Source organism: Nuphar pumila, chromosome 8 (assembly GCF_984573655.1).
Source record: "Nuphar pumila chromosome 8, dmNupPumi1.hap1.1, whole genome shotgun sequence".
In the NCBI taxonomy this organism is placed as follows: domain Eukaryota; kingdom Viridiplantae; phylum Streptophyta; class Magnoliopsida; order Nymphaeales; family Nymphaeaceae; genus Nuphar; species Nuphar pumila.
The window spans coordinates 3049474-3065617 of record NC_143256.1 but is presented as its reverse complement, the minus strand read 5'-3'; the positions used below and the strand labels follow the sequence as shown (position 1 = coordinate 3065617).

The following is a 16144-nucleotide window of genomic DNA, read 5'->3' as shown; positions in this document are numbered from 1 at the left end:
GCCTGATGTCATGTGACCAGATAAAATGTTTACATGTAAATTGTCAGGCATGCATACATGTAACAATGTGACAAAAAATGTTATATATATTATGCAAGATTGGACTGACATGCATCCTTCTATACATTTGTTATGCATACTTTTGCATGCATATTCATGTGTCACAAAGTGTCACAATGGTTTTCTTTCATAGCTTAGCATCATAAGAGACACCACATTAGTGCAGCATTATCATGGAATAAATGTGCATTTTACTAATGGTTGAATTTTTCGAAGTAACATATGAGGCTTAATATGGGCATGTGCATACTTGAATAAAATGCACGAGACAAATATATGAGATCAAGGTGTGGGTGCATATGTATAAGAAATTGTACATTTGTAATGTGGGTGAACGTATGTGCACTTGTGAGCATGCTGAACGATAGAATAAATTACATGTTCATGTGGTTTTTATATGTGATGCATGAGTGGTGGAGATGTATACCACTAAAGGCCATGTAGGCTACGAGCAAGCTCTGAGTTGTTAAATGCATTGCAAAAATCCATTTAAACTTATTGGTTTTTAAAATAATTACACTGTTAAATATTCTAGCGGGTCAAGGTCCCGTGTTGTATTTTGCATATTTATGTAATCAATACTTCTTCCTGGATGTTCCTTCCACAGTGTGGAAATCCTAGATGTCCCTTTCATAGTGTGAAAATCCTGAATGACGGTTTTAGAGAATCGTGAGGATACTAAAACTCTGTGTGCAATTATGCACCTGAACCCAACTAGGTGATTCACCTCCCGACAACGGTTTTAAAGAGATTCTGTCACTTTGTCTGGAGTTGGTGTGTAGACACAGTTGTTGTTATTGGTATACCAAGAAAGTAGCATCAGTAGATGTTGATTTCTCTGTTGTCCCGACATTAGATATTGATTTGTAATGTTCCAATGGATGGTGTTGATTCTTGATATCGATCGAGGGACAAGTATGGAACCCAGTAATAAATTACAAATTGTGTGTTAAGCTACAACCGGAAACCTAACTTGAAATTTGAGAAATTGTTGTGCCTGTTTTCTAGTATCTGCAGGTTTTAATGGAAAGTGAAACTAAAATTGTGTTCATTCAATAGAAGCATGCATACAAAAGAAAACTCTGATAAAAGATAATAAGTTATTCATGCATGTGCATTATTATCATGCATATTTATGTTCTGCATTAGATCATGCATCTTTATATGTTCTCTTCATGATATATTGTTGTTGCATGATAGTTATTCTCTAATACATGAATGTTATTGAAATTATGAAATTATTGTTGTTATATTCCTCTAAAATATTGTATGAACTTAATTTATATTATTCTTGCATATTTGTTTCATTAGAGAAATTCATAGGCAGGATCTATGATTCTGACACTGTATATCTTATGTTTTTCACAGCCTCTAATGCTCAGTGATAAGACGAACTGCTAGTGAGAGCTACGAGGACCTCGTGACTACTTGACATTCTACTTTGGGACAAAGTGGCTCTATATTTTGCTTTACTTGTCATTTCTTTACTTATTGTTCTTAAACTTTATTGATTGATGAATAAAGTTATTTATTTTAGCTTGAAAAAATGTGGTGTAAAATCTCTTGTAGTTGTAGATGTGTTATGATTGTAAGACTCCAGGGTCTCTAGGATTGTTTCCGAAATTGTTTTAAAAAAAAATCACGTTTCCATGGTTAGGAGTTGGGATTGTTACGCATGAACATACTTTGGATGCATGAATCACGAACGTGGTAATATGCATGTACAAAAATAAATAAAATCAATGGGTCTGAATAGGTATTTACGTGTATATTTTCAAACACATGAATTAGAAAAATTTGACACATATATGAAAAATGATACGAATACATTAATCTACTAAAATCAACAATACATATACCTAAATATATATTGTTTTGCAACCAGATTTCCCTTTTTTCCTCAAACCCATACATGAATCAAGTTTTTGCCTATTCCTTCTCATAAAAACTTAGAGAGAAACATGTAGCTTAGTTTATAAACAAAAATAAATCAAAAAAATCGTCGGATATTGAGTGGAAATGATGGATCTTCCTCCTTCTTTCCCTCTTTCTTTCTTTTCCCTTTTTCCTTCTCTCTCTCTCTCTAGGAAACGAGATCAAGAGAGAGAGATGAGTTAGACGTTTATAATTTAATTTATTTTTTTTTTTATCTTATCTCTAAAAGGCTCCTCTAGAGGGTGACGCCCCCTCTAGAGATCTCTATACTATAGAGGATAGAGTTCTACCAAATATAGAACTCTATCTCTCTCTAACCTCTCCTTATTATCTTATCTTTTTTTTATTAGAGGTTTATCTAGAAGGTGACACCCCCTCTAGAAGATCTATTTAGGTAGAGTTCTACTTCATGTAGAACTCCACCTTATCTAATAAATAAAATTTTGAAATTTAATTAATTAATAGTTTTTATTAATTATTTAATATTTAATTGTTAAATAATTAATTTTTAGAATATTCCATAGGGTGTCACCCCCTTCTGAAAGTCCTCTCATGGCAGAATTCTTACCCAAATTAACCTTTAAATTGATTTTAAAGTTTTAAATTGGTTACATTTGGATTTCAAATCCGAATCTGGATCGAAGATCCAAATCCATATCCAAAATCTATATGGATCCCAACTTGGACTAGATCCTAGTTAATATGGGTCCTGGATAGGGTCCAGATCCATGTCAACTCGGATCAAACGGATCGAAACCGATCCGATTAAATCTAGAAATTGGTTATGTTGATCTGTAATTATTTGTGTCTTGAATGTGATCTATGAAATTAATTCTCACGTGGTATTCATCTAGTTGTGTCATGATATGGAATTGTCTTTCATATGCTGATATATGTAGAATTGTACATGCTTGGTACTTTGTACACATGCATAGACATGGTAAACTTACTATTTAGACTGGTTTTAGTCTGACTCTACTATTTCAACATTTCAGGTGAAGAATAGACGGTGTGGAATGGTTGCGGGATGTTGTAGGGGCCTTGATGCATGAATTTTTTATATTCCCAGGACAACTTTTTGATAGTTTAATTACTTCCATTTAAACTCTTGTAATGAACTTATAATTTTATCTTATGTTAGACTTTATAAAACACGTGGAATTATATCTTTGGTAGGAATGCATGTGACATGACTCAGATGTTTGACCCAAAACGAACTTATTATTTCCATTGTGTTTCAAAAACACAAAGAAAAAAAAATTGTCATGAATTTGGGTAAAAATTTGAAGGCGTTACATAAGATGTTACGAGCAGACTCGGGTTAAGTGGCTTAGACTCAATAGACTTAGGGTAGGTAGGTCAGATAAGTCAGATTTTGTTTGGTTCTAACTGACCTTGGAAGAAGATTTGGTTCTCCAAAACTACTTCAAAGAAAAATATGAAACTTTAAAGGTAGGTTCTAGATACTTGGAACTAGATCCTGACCAAAATTCAGGTCTAAACTCTACGAAGTTGGGGAGATATAAGCATTTGAAGTGATGTCAGGTTTTCAGAGATTTCTAGTTTTGGTCTAAGTTTTGGCTCTGACAGGGTTGAATAGAAAATTAATTCCTCTTTACTGGCTTATCAAAAAATCATGAAATTTAAGGAGTGGATAGAAGGCACGTGGGAGTGTTTAGAGTTAAAATTTGAGCCTCATATTCCACATTATTTTGGAACACATGGCTTGTGCAAGTCTAACAAAAATTTTCTATTAACAACAAACAAAATTTGGCCAGGTTTGGGCAATTCCGGGTTAGACTTGGTGTTGGGGTGCTTCCTAGGCTTGGGACAAGTAGGTATGGATCTCTAGATGGCTCGGGTTCAATTGGTGAAGGTGCTCTACCACTATGGAGATTGTAGAGAAGATAGGAGTGAGAGAGATAGAGAAGGAGAGGGGAAAATGTGAGAGAGATAGAGAAGGAGAGGGGAAAATGAGAGAGAGAGAGAGACGTGCTATAGAGAGAGGGAGCATGTTTGAGAGAGAGAGAATGAGAGCTTAGATGAGGGACTTGATTCAGTTTTATGACTTCACAAAAAAGGGGATTACATTCCTTTATATAGAAGTGGGAAGGAAAGTCAAGAGACGCCCACATTGCTCCTAATGACTCTTTACCTTCCCAATGCCTTGAATAGCCCTTCCAAAATTAGACTATATTTACCTTAGCATGTTCTACTTTTAGGTCCCGTACAATCCTCAAGCTCTTTCACATTGGATAAGGAAGAGAGAGTGAGCTGGGAATGATGTCAGCATGGTGTCATCCTTCTCCTGGGTGGCGTTCCATTGGGTCTCCAATTGGAAGGTCCGGACCTGATCCGTATCACAAGACAAACTTAAATACTCATGGAACCCAGCCCTAAACATATATCAAAGACAGCATAAAGTGTCACACTATTGATGTAGTCAGCCATGAGAATTGAGTAGCATGGGTATATTCAATGGTTGTTGGGGCTCAAATAGGCAGTGTTTTATGAGACATAAACCTATATGAAGTGGACAATGTTGTTTGTGCGGGGTGGACATTGGCTCTTTGTACTGAATGCAAGATGACAGATGTTAAGAGTGGTAGTTTCCTGAAGCCAAGCATAGGCAACATCGGTATTATTTACCTGCCAAGCTGACAGCCAATGCACACAATGACCAGTTTGCCATATAAACCACAGCTACGCAAAATTTAGGTCGGTCCCGTTGTGGCCTAAGATGGAAAAATATCCACCATATGACAAAAGTATTTGAGAAGATTTTAGTTAGCCCTTGCTGATATGGGATATATATCTGGTGTGTGGTAGTTTCACTAATTTCCTCTTATTTAAAGTTAAAAATTATGCAGTGATTCTTGTGGAATTTGCTCTCTGGTGTAAGGTAGTTTTGAAAGTTCCTCTATTGTAAGAAGTTACAATTTTGGTATTTATCATGTATAAGAGTCAGGTAGTTGGTGGGAGGATCTGATTTCATAACACTGAAAGCCAAGTGTGATTACAGTGAGATGCAGATTTACAGTAGAGAATTTGCAGCCATATTTTATATGAATTTGAAATTGAAAAAAAAAAAGGAATGGGAGCATAGAAGGGGAGTATGAGCAATATATAAAAATTGATCCAATTGCTATAAGGATCAAGGTAAGGTCACAAACAAGTTATGAATTCTGAACTCAATTAACAGAATCAAATAGAAAAGTTTTAAAGTGAATCATGAAAGAAAGGAAATTACATTATGAAGGTAATCACAAACATGGTTGGCTATAGTAACTCACATATTCCTAGATTCAATTGCCATTCTTACTTGTGTCTTCAAACCTGCATATGAGAAATTGCAATCCTTGTGTTGTTTCATTGGGACCTGAGATCATTACATGTTTATTATGTTAACAAGGTGAGGCTAATAGGTGGATGATGATACAAATGATTAGAAACAACAAAAAGATGAATGATCAACAAGAAGCAAAAATGGGAATATCAGTATGCAAAAGTTTTACCCATAAATAGAGGACTGACAAGCTATAAGATTTTACCGAGAAATCAAAAGAATGTTGGTCACCTTCCTCTGCAAGCTGTTCTAGAGCTGGGCCCCCACCTTTTTTTAAGTCAAGACCAAGCCACCTAGCAGTCTTGTCGAATGCCTCACCAATTGCATCATCTATTGTTGTTCCAAGTTGTATATATTGGCCAAGACCACGTGCAAGAACAAGGAGATTGTGCCCTCCTAAAAAATGAAAGTACTAGTCTCCTTAATCATGCAAAGCACAGTAAAATGATCCTACAACATACCCAGCCCACAATGTTCCCTAAAGCAACTGGTAACATTTTTCAAGCAATAGATGAAAAGAATAAAGATAAAATCTACAACTCCTCAATGGGCTTGAGAATCCACAATCTAACAGAATATGCACAATAAGAATTAAGTCATCTATAAATATGTGTCAACAACAAGGTGTGCTCATTAACAAGTACACAATTATCCCTTGGATCTTTTCCACCATCCTATCAGAGAATAACCTGATAAACATTTACAAGCACAAAGTAAAACACTCATTTATCAATTTTTAGCTGACAATCCCAAGAATTGTGAGGATTGACCCCATGTTTATTAATTATGGGGCCGTCATGTCAACCTTCTCTCCTTCCAGTAATACTTCTTGGCTTTTAGATTCGGGTGCCTCCTTTCATATGACTCCAAATATTTTATCTACATCTTTTGTTTCAACCGTTGATGACACTTCTCTTGAAATCAAAGGAATCAGAAATTTTGAAAATCAAGGATTTTTTATTCCTAAAATTAGATTTATACCAAAACTAAATTTAAATTTGCTTTTGGTCTCTCAAGTCTCGAACCATGGGTGTGATATAAAATTTTCATCTAACAAATGTTGGATACAGGTGATCACATGTTTTAACATTGCACTCATGAAGTTCCATTAGGTTCTTTATTTGGACACTGCAATACATAAGCTTTTCATTAATTAAAGTTTAATCTTACCTTTCTAAGCAAAATTTCATGCGATCAAGAGAAAAGAAATAAACATGAATCAAATGTGATCTTGTATTTTGTTGTGTTAAAATGTAAACTGCAATATATATATATATATATTATTTAATATTATTATATTTTTTTTATTATTTTCTTTTTCTATTTTTTTTATTTTCTTTTTTAGCATCTAGTTCAATAGAAACTAGATATTTTGATCCAGTCAAGTTCCTGTTGGAACTTGACTGTGCAAGTAGCTGTTGGACTGTAGTCCAACAGCTATAATAAATGTTGTTGGACTATAGTCCAACAGCTATAATAAATGCTGTTGGACTATAGTCCAACAGCTATAATAATAAATGTTGTTGGACTGTAGTCCAACAGCTATATTAAGAGACGTTGGAATCCAACGTCTCTTTTTGGAGAGCTCAAAATGAGCTCTCCTCTCTCTCCCATTGTTTTGTATATATAGGGGTGAACCCCTTCAATGTAAATAACCATGCTTCTTAAGCATTTTGTTCATTAATAAAGTATTATTTATTTTTCAAGTGTTCTTCCCTTTATACCCTTTCAAGGGTCATGCTTGTAGTGTCTCCAATAGACACTTGTTTGTGAGTTATTTGTGCATTTGTTGAAGACCACCATTTCATTACATGGTATCAGAGCTACGAAATCCTTAGATCTTGAAGTGCTTCCGCCTCGATTTCCGTGCCACATTTACAAAAGGTGTTTCATCACCTTGTTCTTGGCTCAAGAAGATTTGTTTGAAGAAAGGCGAACTTGTGCTACAAAAAAAAAATGGTTTTGTATCCTCTCTTATTCCTTTGTCTACTCTTTTTCTTTTCTTTTTATTTTTCTCTCTCTCTCTCCTCCTATTTATTCCTCTCTTACCCTTGTAAAAGATGGATGACAATGATAAGATCACCATCATTCCTATGAAGCTAAATGATACTAACTATGTAATGTGGGCTTCGATTATGAAGCACCACATTTGGGGAAAAGGTTTATGGGGTATAGTGGATGGTTCCGATTTGGAACCTAAACTATCTCTTACCAAGAAAGAGGGTGATAAAGAGGTTCCTCTAACGGAAGAAGAGAAGAGTAAGGCGTTAGCCACTTATGAAAAGAAATGGAAAGAATGGAGGATAGGACATGCAAAAATTATGTCATGGCTCATCAATAGCATAGACATTAAAAAATGCTCTAGTCTAGCTAAGTTTGAGCATGCCGATAAGGCTTGGGAATACCTCAAAAACATGTATTCCCTTAAAGATATTGCACATGTATGCAATTTACAAGATAAAGTTCGGACAATGACTCAAAAAGATAAAACTATTCGAGAATATTATAATGAGTTGTCCGAACTTTGGGAAGAGTTGGCTCTTCTTGAGCCTAAATGGCATTGTGCCGAAGACATCGAGCTTCGCCAAAAGCAACTCGATATGGAACATTTCTATCAATTTGTGAATGGTCTAAGGCCGGAGTTTGAATCCACCAAATCGGCCCTTTTACATCGTGGAAAAATTCCTTCTATTGTTGATACTATAGAAGAGCTCACTATGGAGGAAAATAGACTTAGAAAAAGTACTCCAAAAGTTGATGATGACTCCGTTTTAGCTGTATCTAGACCGGGGAATCATACTCGTACTTACAAGCCGCCTCATTTTGGAAGGCAAAACGGCGACTTTGATAAAAAAAAAAAGTTATTTGTCATCATTGTCATGAACCGGGGCACTATAGGCCTCAATGTCCAAAGTTAAAAAGAAGAGAAGAAAAAAGAGTTGCATCTGTTGAATCTGAGTCAAAAGATCAAGATGCACCTGTGTCTATGGCTCAACTGATGGAAATCCTTCAACCTCTTCTCAAAGGGGTATCCTCCTCAACCGAAGCCTCAACTGGAGCGGCAGTTGCATCTTTCTCCGGTCCAGGTAACTTTCCTTGGCTTTTAGATTCTGGTGCTTCTTTTCATATGACCCCAAATGTTAATAGTCTATCCGAATGTCTTAAAAATGACTCAAGTGTGTCAAAGGTTTTTACAGCCGATGGCACATCTCTCGAAGTAAAAGGAATAGGATGTTTTGAAAATCTTCAAAAATCCAAAAGATTTTTTATCCCAGAAGTTAGATATATCCCTAAACTTAATTTGAATCTCTTATCTGTCTCGCAAATATCTGATTATAGATGTAATATCTCCTTCTCTTCTCATGGTTGCTGGGTACAGGATCGCCAGTCAGGGAAGCTGATTGGGGAAGGCCATAAAGAAGGAGGACTTTATTACATGGACTTTTTGGAATTACCCAAGAATGCATTTTGTTATAATATTCAGAAATTAGAATTGGATTTATGGCACAAAAGGCTTGGCCATCCTCATATGTCTAAAATTCAATATTTTCCAAGTTTGGAAAAATTTTGTAATTCTGAAAATTTTTCTTGTAAAGACTGCATTCTTGGCAAAATGAAAATGTTACCATTTCTTAGTAGAACTTTTGTTTCCTCACGACCACTTGAGTTAATACATTCGGATGTTTGGGGCCCCACACCAGTTATTTCCAAAGGTGGTTATACATATTATGTCATTTTTGTTGATGACTTTTCTAGACATACTTGGATTTATTTTCTTAAACATAAATCTGATGTCTTTGCTAACTTCCAAATATTTCATAAAATGGTTAAAAATAAGTTTCAAAATGATATTTCTGTTTTTCGCACTGATTCAGGGGGAGAATTTATGTCCAACGAATTCAAAGACTATCTCAATTTACATGGTATTACACATCAAAGATCATGTCCACACACTCCACAACAGAATGGCCTAGCCGAACGCAAACATCGGCACATTATGGAAACTACTAGGACATTGCTAATTGCAAATCAAGTTCCAAAAAGTTTTTGGGCTGAAGCGGTCCTAACTGCCACCTACCTCATTAATAGGATGCCATCTTCCTCATTAAAGAATACAACTCCAATAGAAAAGCTTGTTAATTTAACTCCAGATTATTCTAGATTAAGAGTCTTTGGATGCAAATGTTTTGTTTTCACCAACAGAAATGATAAACTCTCTCCTCGTGCAATCCCATGTGCCTTTTTAGGATATGCTGATAATCAAAAAGGCTACAGATGTTTCGATTTTCAAAATGACAAATTATATGTGTCAAGAAATGTATCTTTTTTGGAAAAAGAAAGCTTCTTTGAATTTGAAAAATCCAAGGATGTCACTGAATACTCGTTTTTAATTGATCCAACTTCAAAATCCAATGAATGTGATGTTGGATATGACCTTGACAATGATCAAAGTCCTATTGTTGTTGAAAATGATGATAATGAAGAGCAAATCCATAGGGATGTTAGTCTACAATATTCAAGACGTAGAGAGCAAAATCTTCCATGTGCATTACAAAAATACTCTGAAGTCCCACCTAGAAGAACGTCTAGAATCTCTAAACCTCCAGAAAAATTTGTGTCTTATGAATCTTTTTCACCCACGTATAGGGCCGCCATTACATTAATACAATCATATGTTGAACCATCATCCTATTCTCAAGCAAAAAATCATATAGAATGGATAGAAGCCATGAAAATAGAATTGGATGCACTAGAAAAGGCCAATACTTGGACGATACAAGATATTCCTCCGGGTAAGAAACCTATAGGTTGTAGGTGGGTATACAAAGTCAAAACCAAAACTGATGGGACCCTGGAAAGATATAAGGCCCGTTTAGTAGCAAAAGGATATGCCCAAGAGTATGGCATCGATTATGAAGAAACATTTGCTCCTGTGGCCCGTATGACCACTGTTAGAACTTTAATAGCCTTGGCCTCCATTAGAACATGGTCTATCTTTCAATTAGATGTCAAAAATGCTTTCCTGAATGGGAATCTCGTTGAAGAAGTATACATGGAAGCCCCACCTGGTATTAGTATCCCTAAGGGTAAAGCTCTTCGTCTAGAAAAAGCTCTTTATGGTCTTAAACAGGCTCCAAAAGCCTGGTATGACCGATTTAGTCATGTTATGCTTGATATTGGTTTTCAACCTTGTTTAACTGACACTGCTTTGTTTGTTAAGAAATCTGATGCAGGCATCATTATTCTTCTTCTCTATGTGGACGATATGATCATCACCGGAGGCGACAAACAGGGAGTTGCAAATATCAAATCTCTTCTTAAAACTCACTTTGAAATGACTGACTTAGGTTTATTAAGATATTTTTTAGGCATTGAAGTTGCTTATTCCCCTCGGGGGTATTTGATATCTCAATCTAAATTTGCTCTTGATATCGTTTCCAGGTCTGGAATTACAGATGATAAGAAAGTAGACACTCCAGAAGTTGTCAATGTTAAAATGAAAATTGATGATGGAGAACTTCTTGATGATCCTACTCCTTATAGACAACTTGTTGGAGCTCTGTCTTATCTTTCCATTACTAGGCCAGATATAACTCATGCGGTTCATACAGTCAGTCAGTTTCAGCATGCTCCCACCTCCGTGCACATGGGAGCGATTTTGCGTATTATTAGATACTTAAAATCCTCTCTTTCACGAGGACTCTTCTTGTCTGCTTCATCTTCATTAAATTTAATTGCATATACTGATGCTGACTGAGGAGGTGATCCCAATAATAGACACTCAACTACTGGTTTTTGTGTGTTCCTAGGTGAAACCTTAATTTCGTGGAGGTGCAAGAAGCAGCAGAAAGACTCTCTTTCCTCTACCGAAGCTGAATACAGAGCCATGGCAACCACCACTATGGAGGTTGTTTGGCTCAGACGATTGCTAGCAGATATGGGAGCTAAAGCAACGCAAGCTTCAAAGATGTGCTGTGACAACAAAAGTGCGATCTACATTGCAAGCAACCGGACATTCCATGAGCGCACTAAACACATTGAGATGGACTGTCACTATGTCAGAGAGGAATACTTACATGGAACCATTGATCTGCCATATGTTACATCAGAATATCAATTAGCAGACTTCTTCACCAAGCCTCTCGCTGCTCCCAGATTTCACTTCCTCTTAGACAAACTTTCGCTCATTGTACCGTAAGTTTGAAGGGGAGTGTTAAAATGTAAACTGCAATATATATATATATATATATATATATATATATATATATTATTTAATATTATTATATTTTCTTTTATTATTTTCTTTTTCTATTTTCTTTATTTTCTTTTTTAGCATCTAGTTCAATAGAAACTAGATATTTTGATCCAGTCAAGTTCCTGTTGGAACTTGACTGTGCAAGTAGCTGTTGGACGGTAGTCCAACAGCTATAATAAATGCTGTTGGACTATAGTCCAACAGCTATAATAATAAATGTTGTTGGACTGTAGTCCAACAGCTATATTAAGAGACGTTGGAATCCAACGTCTCTTTTTGGAGAGCTCAAAATGAGCTCTCCTCTCTCTCCCATTGTTTTGTATATATAGGGGTGAACCCCTTCAATGTAAATAACCATGCTTCTTAAGCATTTTGTTCATGAATAAAGTATTATTTATTTTTCAAGTGTTCTTCCCTTTATACCCTTTCAAGGGTCATGCTTGTAGTGTCTCCAATAGACACTTGTTTGTGAGTTATTTGTGCATTTGTTGAAGACCACCATTTCATTACATGTTGAAGGTAATATGAAAGGCACAGAAACCGAGGTAGAGAGAGAGAGGGAGAGAGAGAGAGACGGCTGGAGAATAATAGAACTTCTTAAACTCAATTAGGGCTAATCTCTATGTTAAATAGAGATAGTCCAAGGAACAAAATTACACCTAGGTCCCTCATTAAAGAATAAGATGCAAATAACCTCTAGTGTAGAAAAACTTATTTACTAAAAACATCTTAGTCTCAACACTCCCCCTCAAGCTGGAGCATAGATATCAATCATGCTCAGCTTGTCACAACACTTTGAGAAATTTGGTCTCGCCAGGGCTTTGGTAAAAACATCAGCTACTTGATCTTCGGAAGATACATGATCGGTGCAGATATACCCAGCCTGAACCAAGTCGCGAACATAGTGACAGTCAACTTCAATGTGTTTAGTCCTTTCATGAAACACTGGATTGTTGGCAATATATGTAGCAGCCCTATTGTCACACATCATCAATATAGGTAGGGATACTTTCTCCTGAAGCTCGGTTAAGACTGATTTTACCCATATAATCTCAGCTGCAGTCTAGGCCATTGCTCGGTATTCAGATTCAGCACTCGACCTGGCTACAACGGTTTGTTTCTTACTCCTCCAGGTAACAAGATTTCCTCCCACAAACACACAAAATCCAGATGTTGACTTCCTATCTTCAACTGATCCTGCATAATCCGCGTCAGTGTAAGCAACAACGTCCAAAGATGGATTTCGTTTAAACAACAGACCTTTACCAGGAGATGTCTTTAAGTACCGAATAACCATCATAGCTGCATCCCAGTGAACTTTTGTAGGTTTGTCCATGAACTGACTGATTTTACTCACAGCTAATGAAATGTCAGGTCTAGTAACTGTCACATATAGTAACTTACCCACCAAGGATCTAAAGCTGGCACTGTCTACATACTCAGACTTCTCATCGAACATGTGAGTTTTGGGATCCATTGGAATATTAGTTGGCTTGGCTCCTAGCATTCCGGTCTCTTTTAATAAGTCCAACACATACTTTCTTTGAGACAACACTAAGCCCTCTTTGTTTCTTGCAACTTTGATACCCAGAAAATATCGAAGGTGACCAAGATCTTTAGTAACAAAGTGTTTCTGAAGATGATCTTTTGTGGCAGAAATATCTTGGGCATTGTTGCCTGTTAATATGATGTCATCAACATATACCACCATAACAACAATTCCAACACTGGTTTTCTTGATGAACAAGGAGTGATCTGAAGCTGACCTGACAAAGCCAAAACTAGACATGACCTCAAATAATTTGTGAAACCATGCCCTTGGACTCTGCTTCAGGCCATAAATAGCCTTCTTCAACTTGCACACCTTCTTACACTCCCCCTGAACCTCAAAGCCTGGGGGTTGTTGCATGTAGACCGTTTCCTGCAAATCCCCATACAAAAAGGCATTCTTGACATCCAACTGAAACAAGGGCCATCCATGGTGCACAGCAACAGAAAGAACAAGACGAATAGTGGCAAGACGAGCAACTGGGGAGAAAGTTTCAAAAAAGTCAACACCATAAGTCTGAGTATAACCTTTTGCCACCAACCGGGCTTTGTACCGTTCAATTGACCCATCCGAGTTATATTTAATGGTATATACCCATTTGCAGCCAACAATATCTGCATCAGTCGGAGGAGCCACCAAATCCCAAGTGCCCCTAGAACATAGGGCATCCATCTCATCCTTCATAGCCTGCATCCATTTGGGGTCGAATAGAGCCTGACTGTGATGAAGCGGAACAGAGGAGGCAGACAAAGCCGAGATAAACTTCTTCATAGAAGCCCCAAGATTAACTTCAGAAACAAACTGAGAAATGGGATGAAGGGTGCACTGTCTTTTCCCTTTTCGCAGAGCAATAGGAAGATCCTCATCAATAGCAGAAACTTCAGTATGCTCAGTGATACTTGCCTCAGGAGAAGAAGATAATGGGGGCATGGAGGTAGGGGGTAACCTGTGAGTATACACTATAGGAGGGTTTCTGTATCGAGACTCCCCAGAGGATGGAGGCACAGGCTTTGGAGTGAACGACTCTAAAGGAAAAGGGGGAATTGGCAGAGGAAAAACATCACCTTGACTCTCTTGTAACCTTGGAGTAGTACTCGAAAAATAAGGAATAGACTCAAAGAAGGTAACGTCCGCACTGACATACTCTTTATGAGATATAGGGTCATAGCAACGATATCCTTTTTTGTTCTTAGGATACCCAAGGAAAACACATTTAATAGACTGCGCAGCAAGTTTATCTCGATCAGGACCCAGCTTATGCACAAAACACACGCATCCAAAAACTTTAGGGGGGATAGGAAAGAGAGGAACCTCTGGATGGAGAATTTGAATTGGGATTTGGTCTTCTATAGAACTGGACGGCATGCGATTTATAAGAAACCCCGCTGTCAAAACCGCATCGCCCTAGTATGTAGCAGGCATATTGGATTGAATCATAAGGCACCGAGCAACATTAAGGATTTGTCTATGTTTCCTCTCAGCCACCCCATTTTGCTGGGAGGTATGGGGACATGTAAATTGAGGTTGAATCTCATTTCCAGAGTAGAATTGAAGTAAGTCTTTGGATTTGAACTCAAGAGCATTATCAGTGCGAACAATTTTAACACATATGTCAAATTGAGTTTTTATCTCTGTAATTAAAGATTTAAGAATGCCAGGACCTTGAGACCGATCTTTTAACAGGAACACCCACGATAGTCTTGAGAAGTCATCAACAATAACTAGATAATAACGACATTGAGACCTATTAGGAATCTGACTCGGACCCCACACATCTACATGAAGAAGATTAAACAATCCTTGACTTGATGGACTCTGACTGGAGGGAAAAGAGCTTCGACAATGTTTTCCCAATTGACATGTTTCACACTGAAAAGAGACTGAGGAAGGTATATGAGGAATGACACGACGAAGTTTTGTCACTGGAAGGTGACCCAAACGATGATGCAACAATAAAGGACTTGAGGATGATGTAACAACAGAGTGGGCCGAAACCTCTGGTTGGTGAAGGTAATACAAACCACCTTCCTCATAGCCACCGCCAATCCTTCTCCCCGTCAGCAAGTCCTGAAAGGTGCATCCCATAGGATCAAAAACCACTCTACAATTCAACTCTTTTGTCATTCGACTGACTGATAATAAATTCTGTGGAAACGAAGGAGCATGAAGAACATGTGACAATTGAAGAGTAGGGGTAATAGACATGTTTCTCTGCCCTACAATTGGGGAAGAGCTACCATCAGCAAGACGTACCCCTTTCTGACCTGTCACAGGTTTTAAACTCAAAAAATTGCTCGAGTTTCCGCACAAGTGACCAGAGGCTCCAGAATCAATAACCCACCTACCACCTTGAGCAGATAGGCCATCACTTGCCGAGCACACAACCTCCGTGACCTCCGCAACAGAAGACTTTGAATTGGATGATCGTAAAGCAAGGAGCTCGTCATATTCAGCCCTGCTAAGAGTTACACAATCATTGGAGGAATCTGATTTAACCACTTGAGCCATAATATAAACTAATGGGCTTGATTCACAAAATGCAAGAGCAACCACACGCGCATACCCACAATCAACAGCAAGCCTGAGTATATCAAGTTTTGACTTCACCAATGAAATCTGAGAAACACGACCTTCGACTGTTCAGATCCAAACTCCAAATATAATTTTAAAGAAACTTGACCAAAACCTTTCACCTCAACCAAGGATGACTATAGGCTGTAAATCAAGATCACACATCTAACACGACTTAGAGTGTGTTATCATCACACATTCGCCACTACGACAACCAGTAGCAGCACCCAACACACGACTTAGAGTGTGATACCACAGTGCCCAACACAGACATGCAGTTTTCAAAAGTCAGCTGTGTCAAAAGGGTCACAACACAGCACCCAGCTTCTTGCTAAGTCAAAAAGATCACTACACAGCACCCAGCTGCTTGCTAAATACTTTTAACTCACAACATTTGCTCTCAGCCATATACCTCATGACAGCCAAA

The 16144-nt window shown here is 37.4% G+C and overlaps 1 protein-coding gene across 2 annotated transcripts in view; it reads right to left on the bottom strand.

Annotated features, from left to right (window-relative positions):
• Positions 1-16144, bottom strand: part of GCP1 (glycoprotease 1) — a 160862-nt gene that overhangs the window by 80164 nt on the left and 64554 nt on the right. Inside the window, exons 7-8 of one of the 2 annotated variants that reach the window (XM_090015948.1) lie at positions 5511-5737; positions 5289-5374 (exon numbers count right to left, since the gene is read on the bottom strand). In XM_090015948.1, coding sequence (XP_089872074.1) covers positions 5289-5374; positions 5511-5737 — 313 coding nt within the window. The remainder of the gene's footprint in view (positions 1-5288; positions 5375-5510; positions 5738-16144) is intronic. The other variant, XM_090015949.1, reaches the window with a different exon arrangement.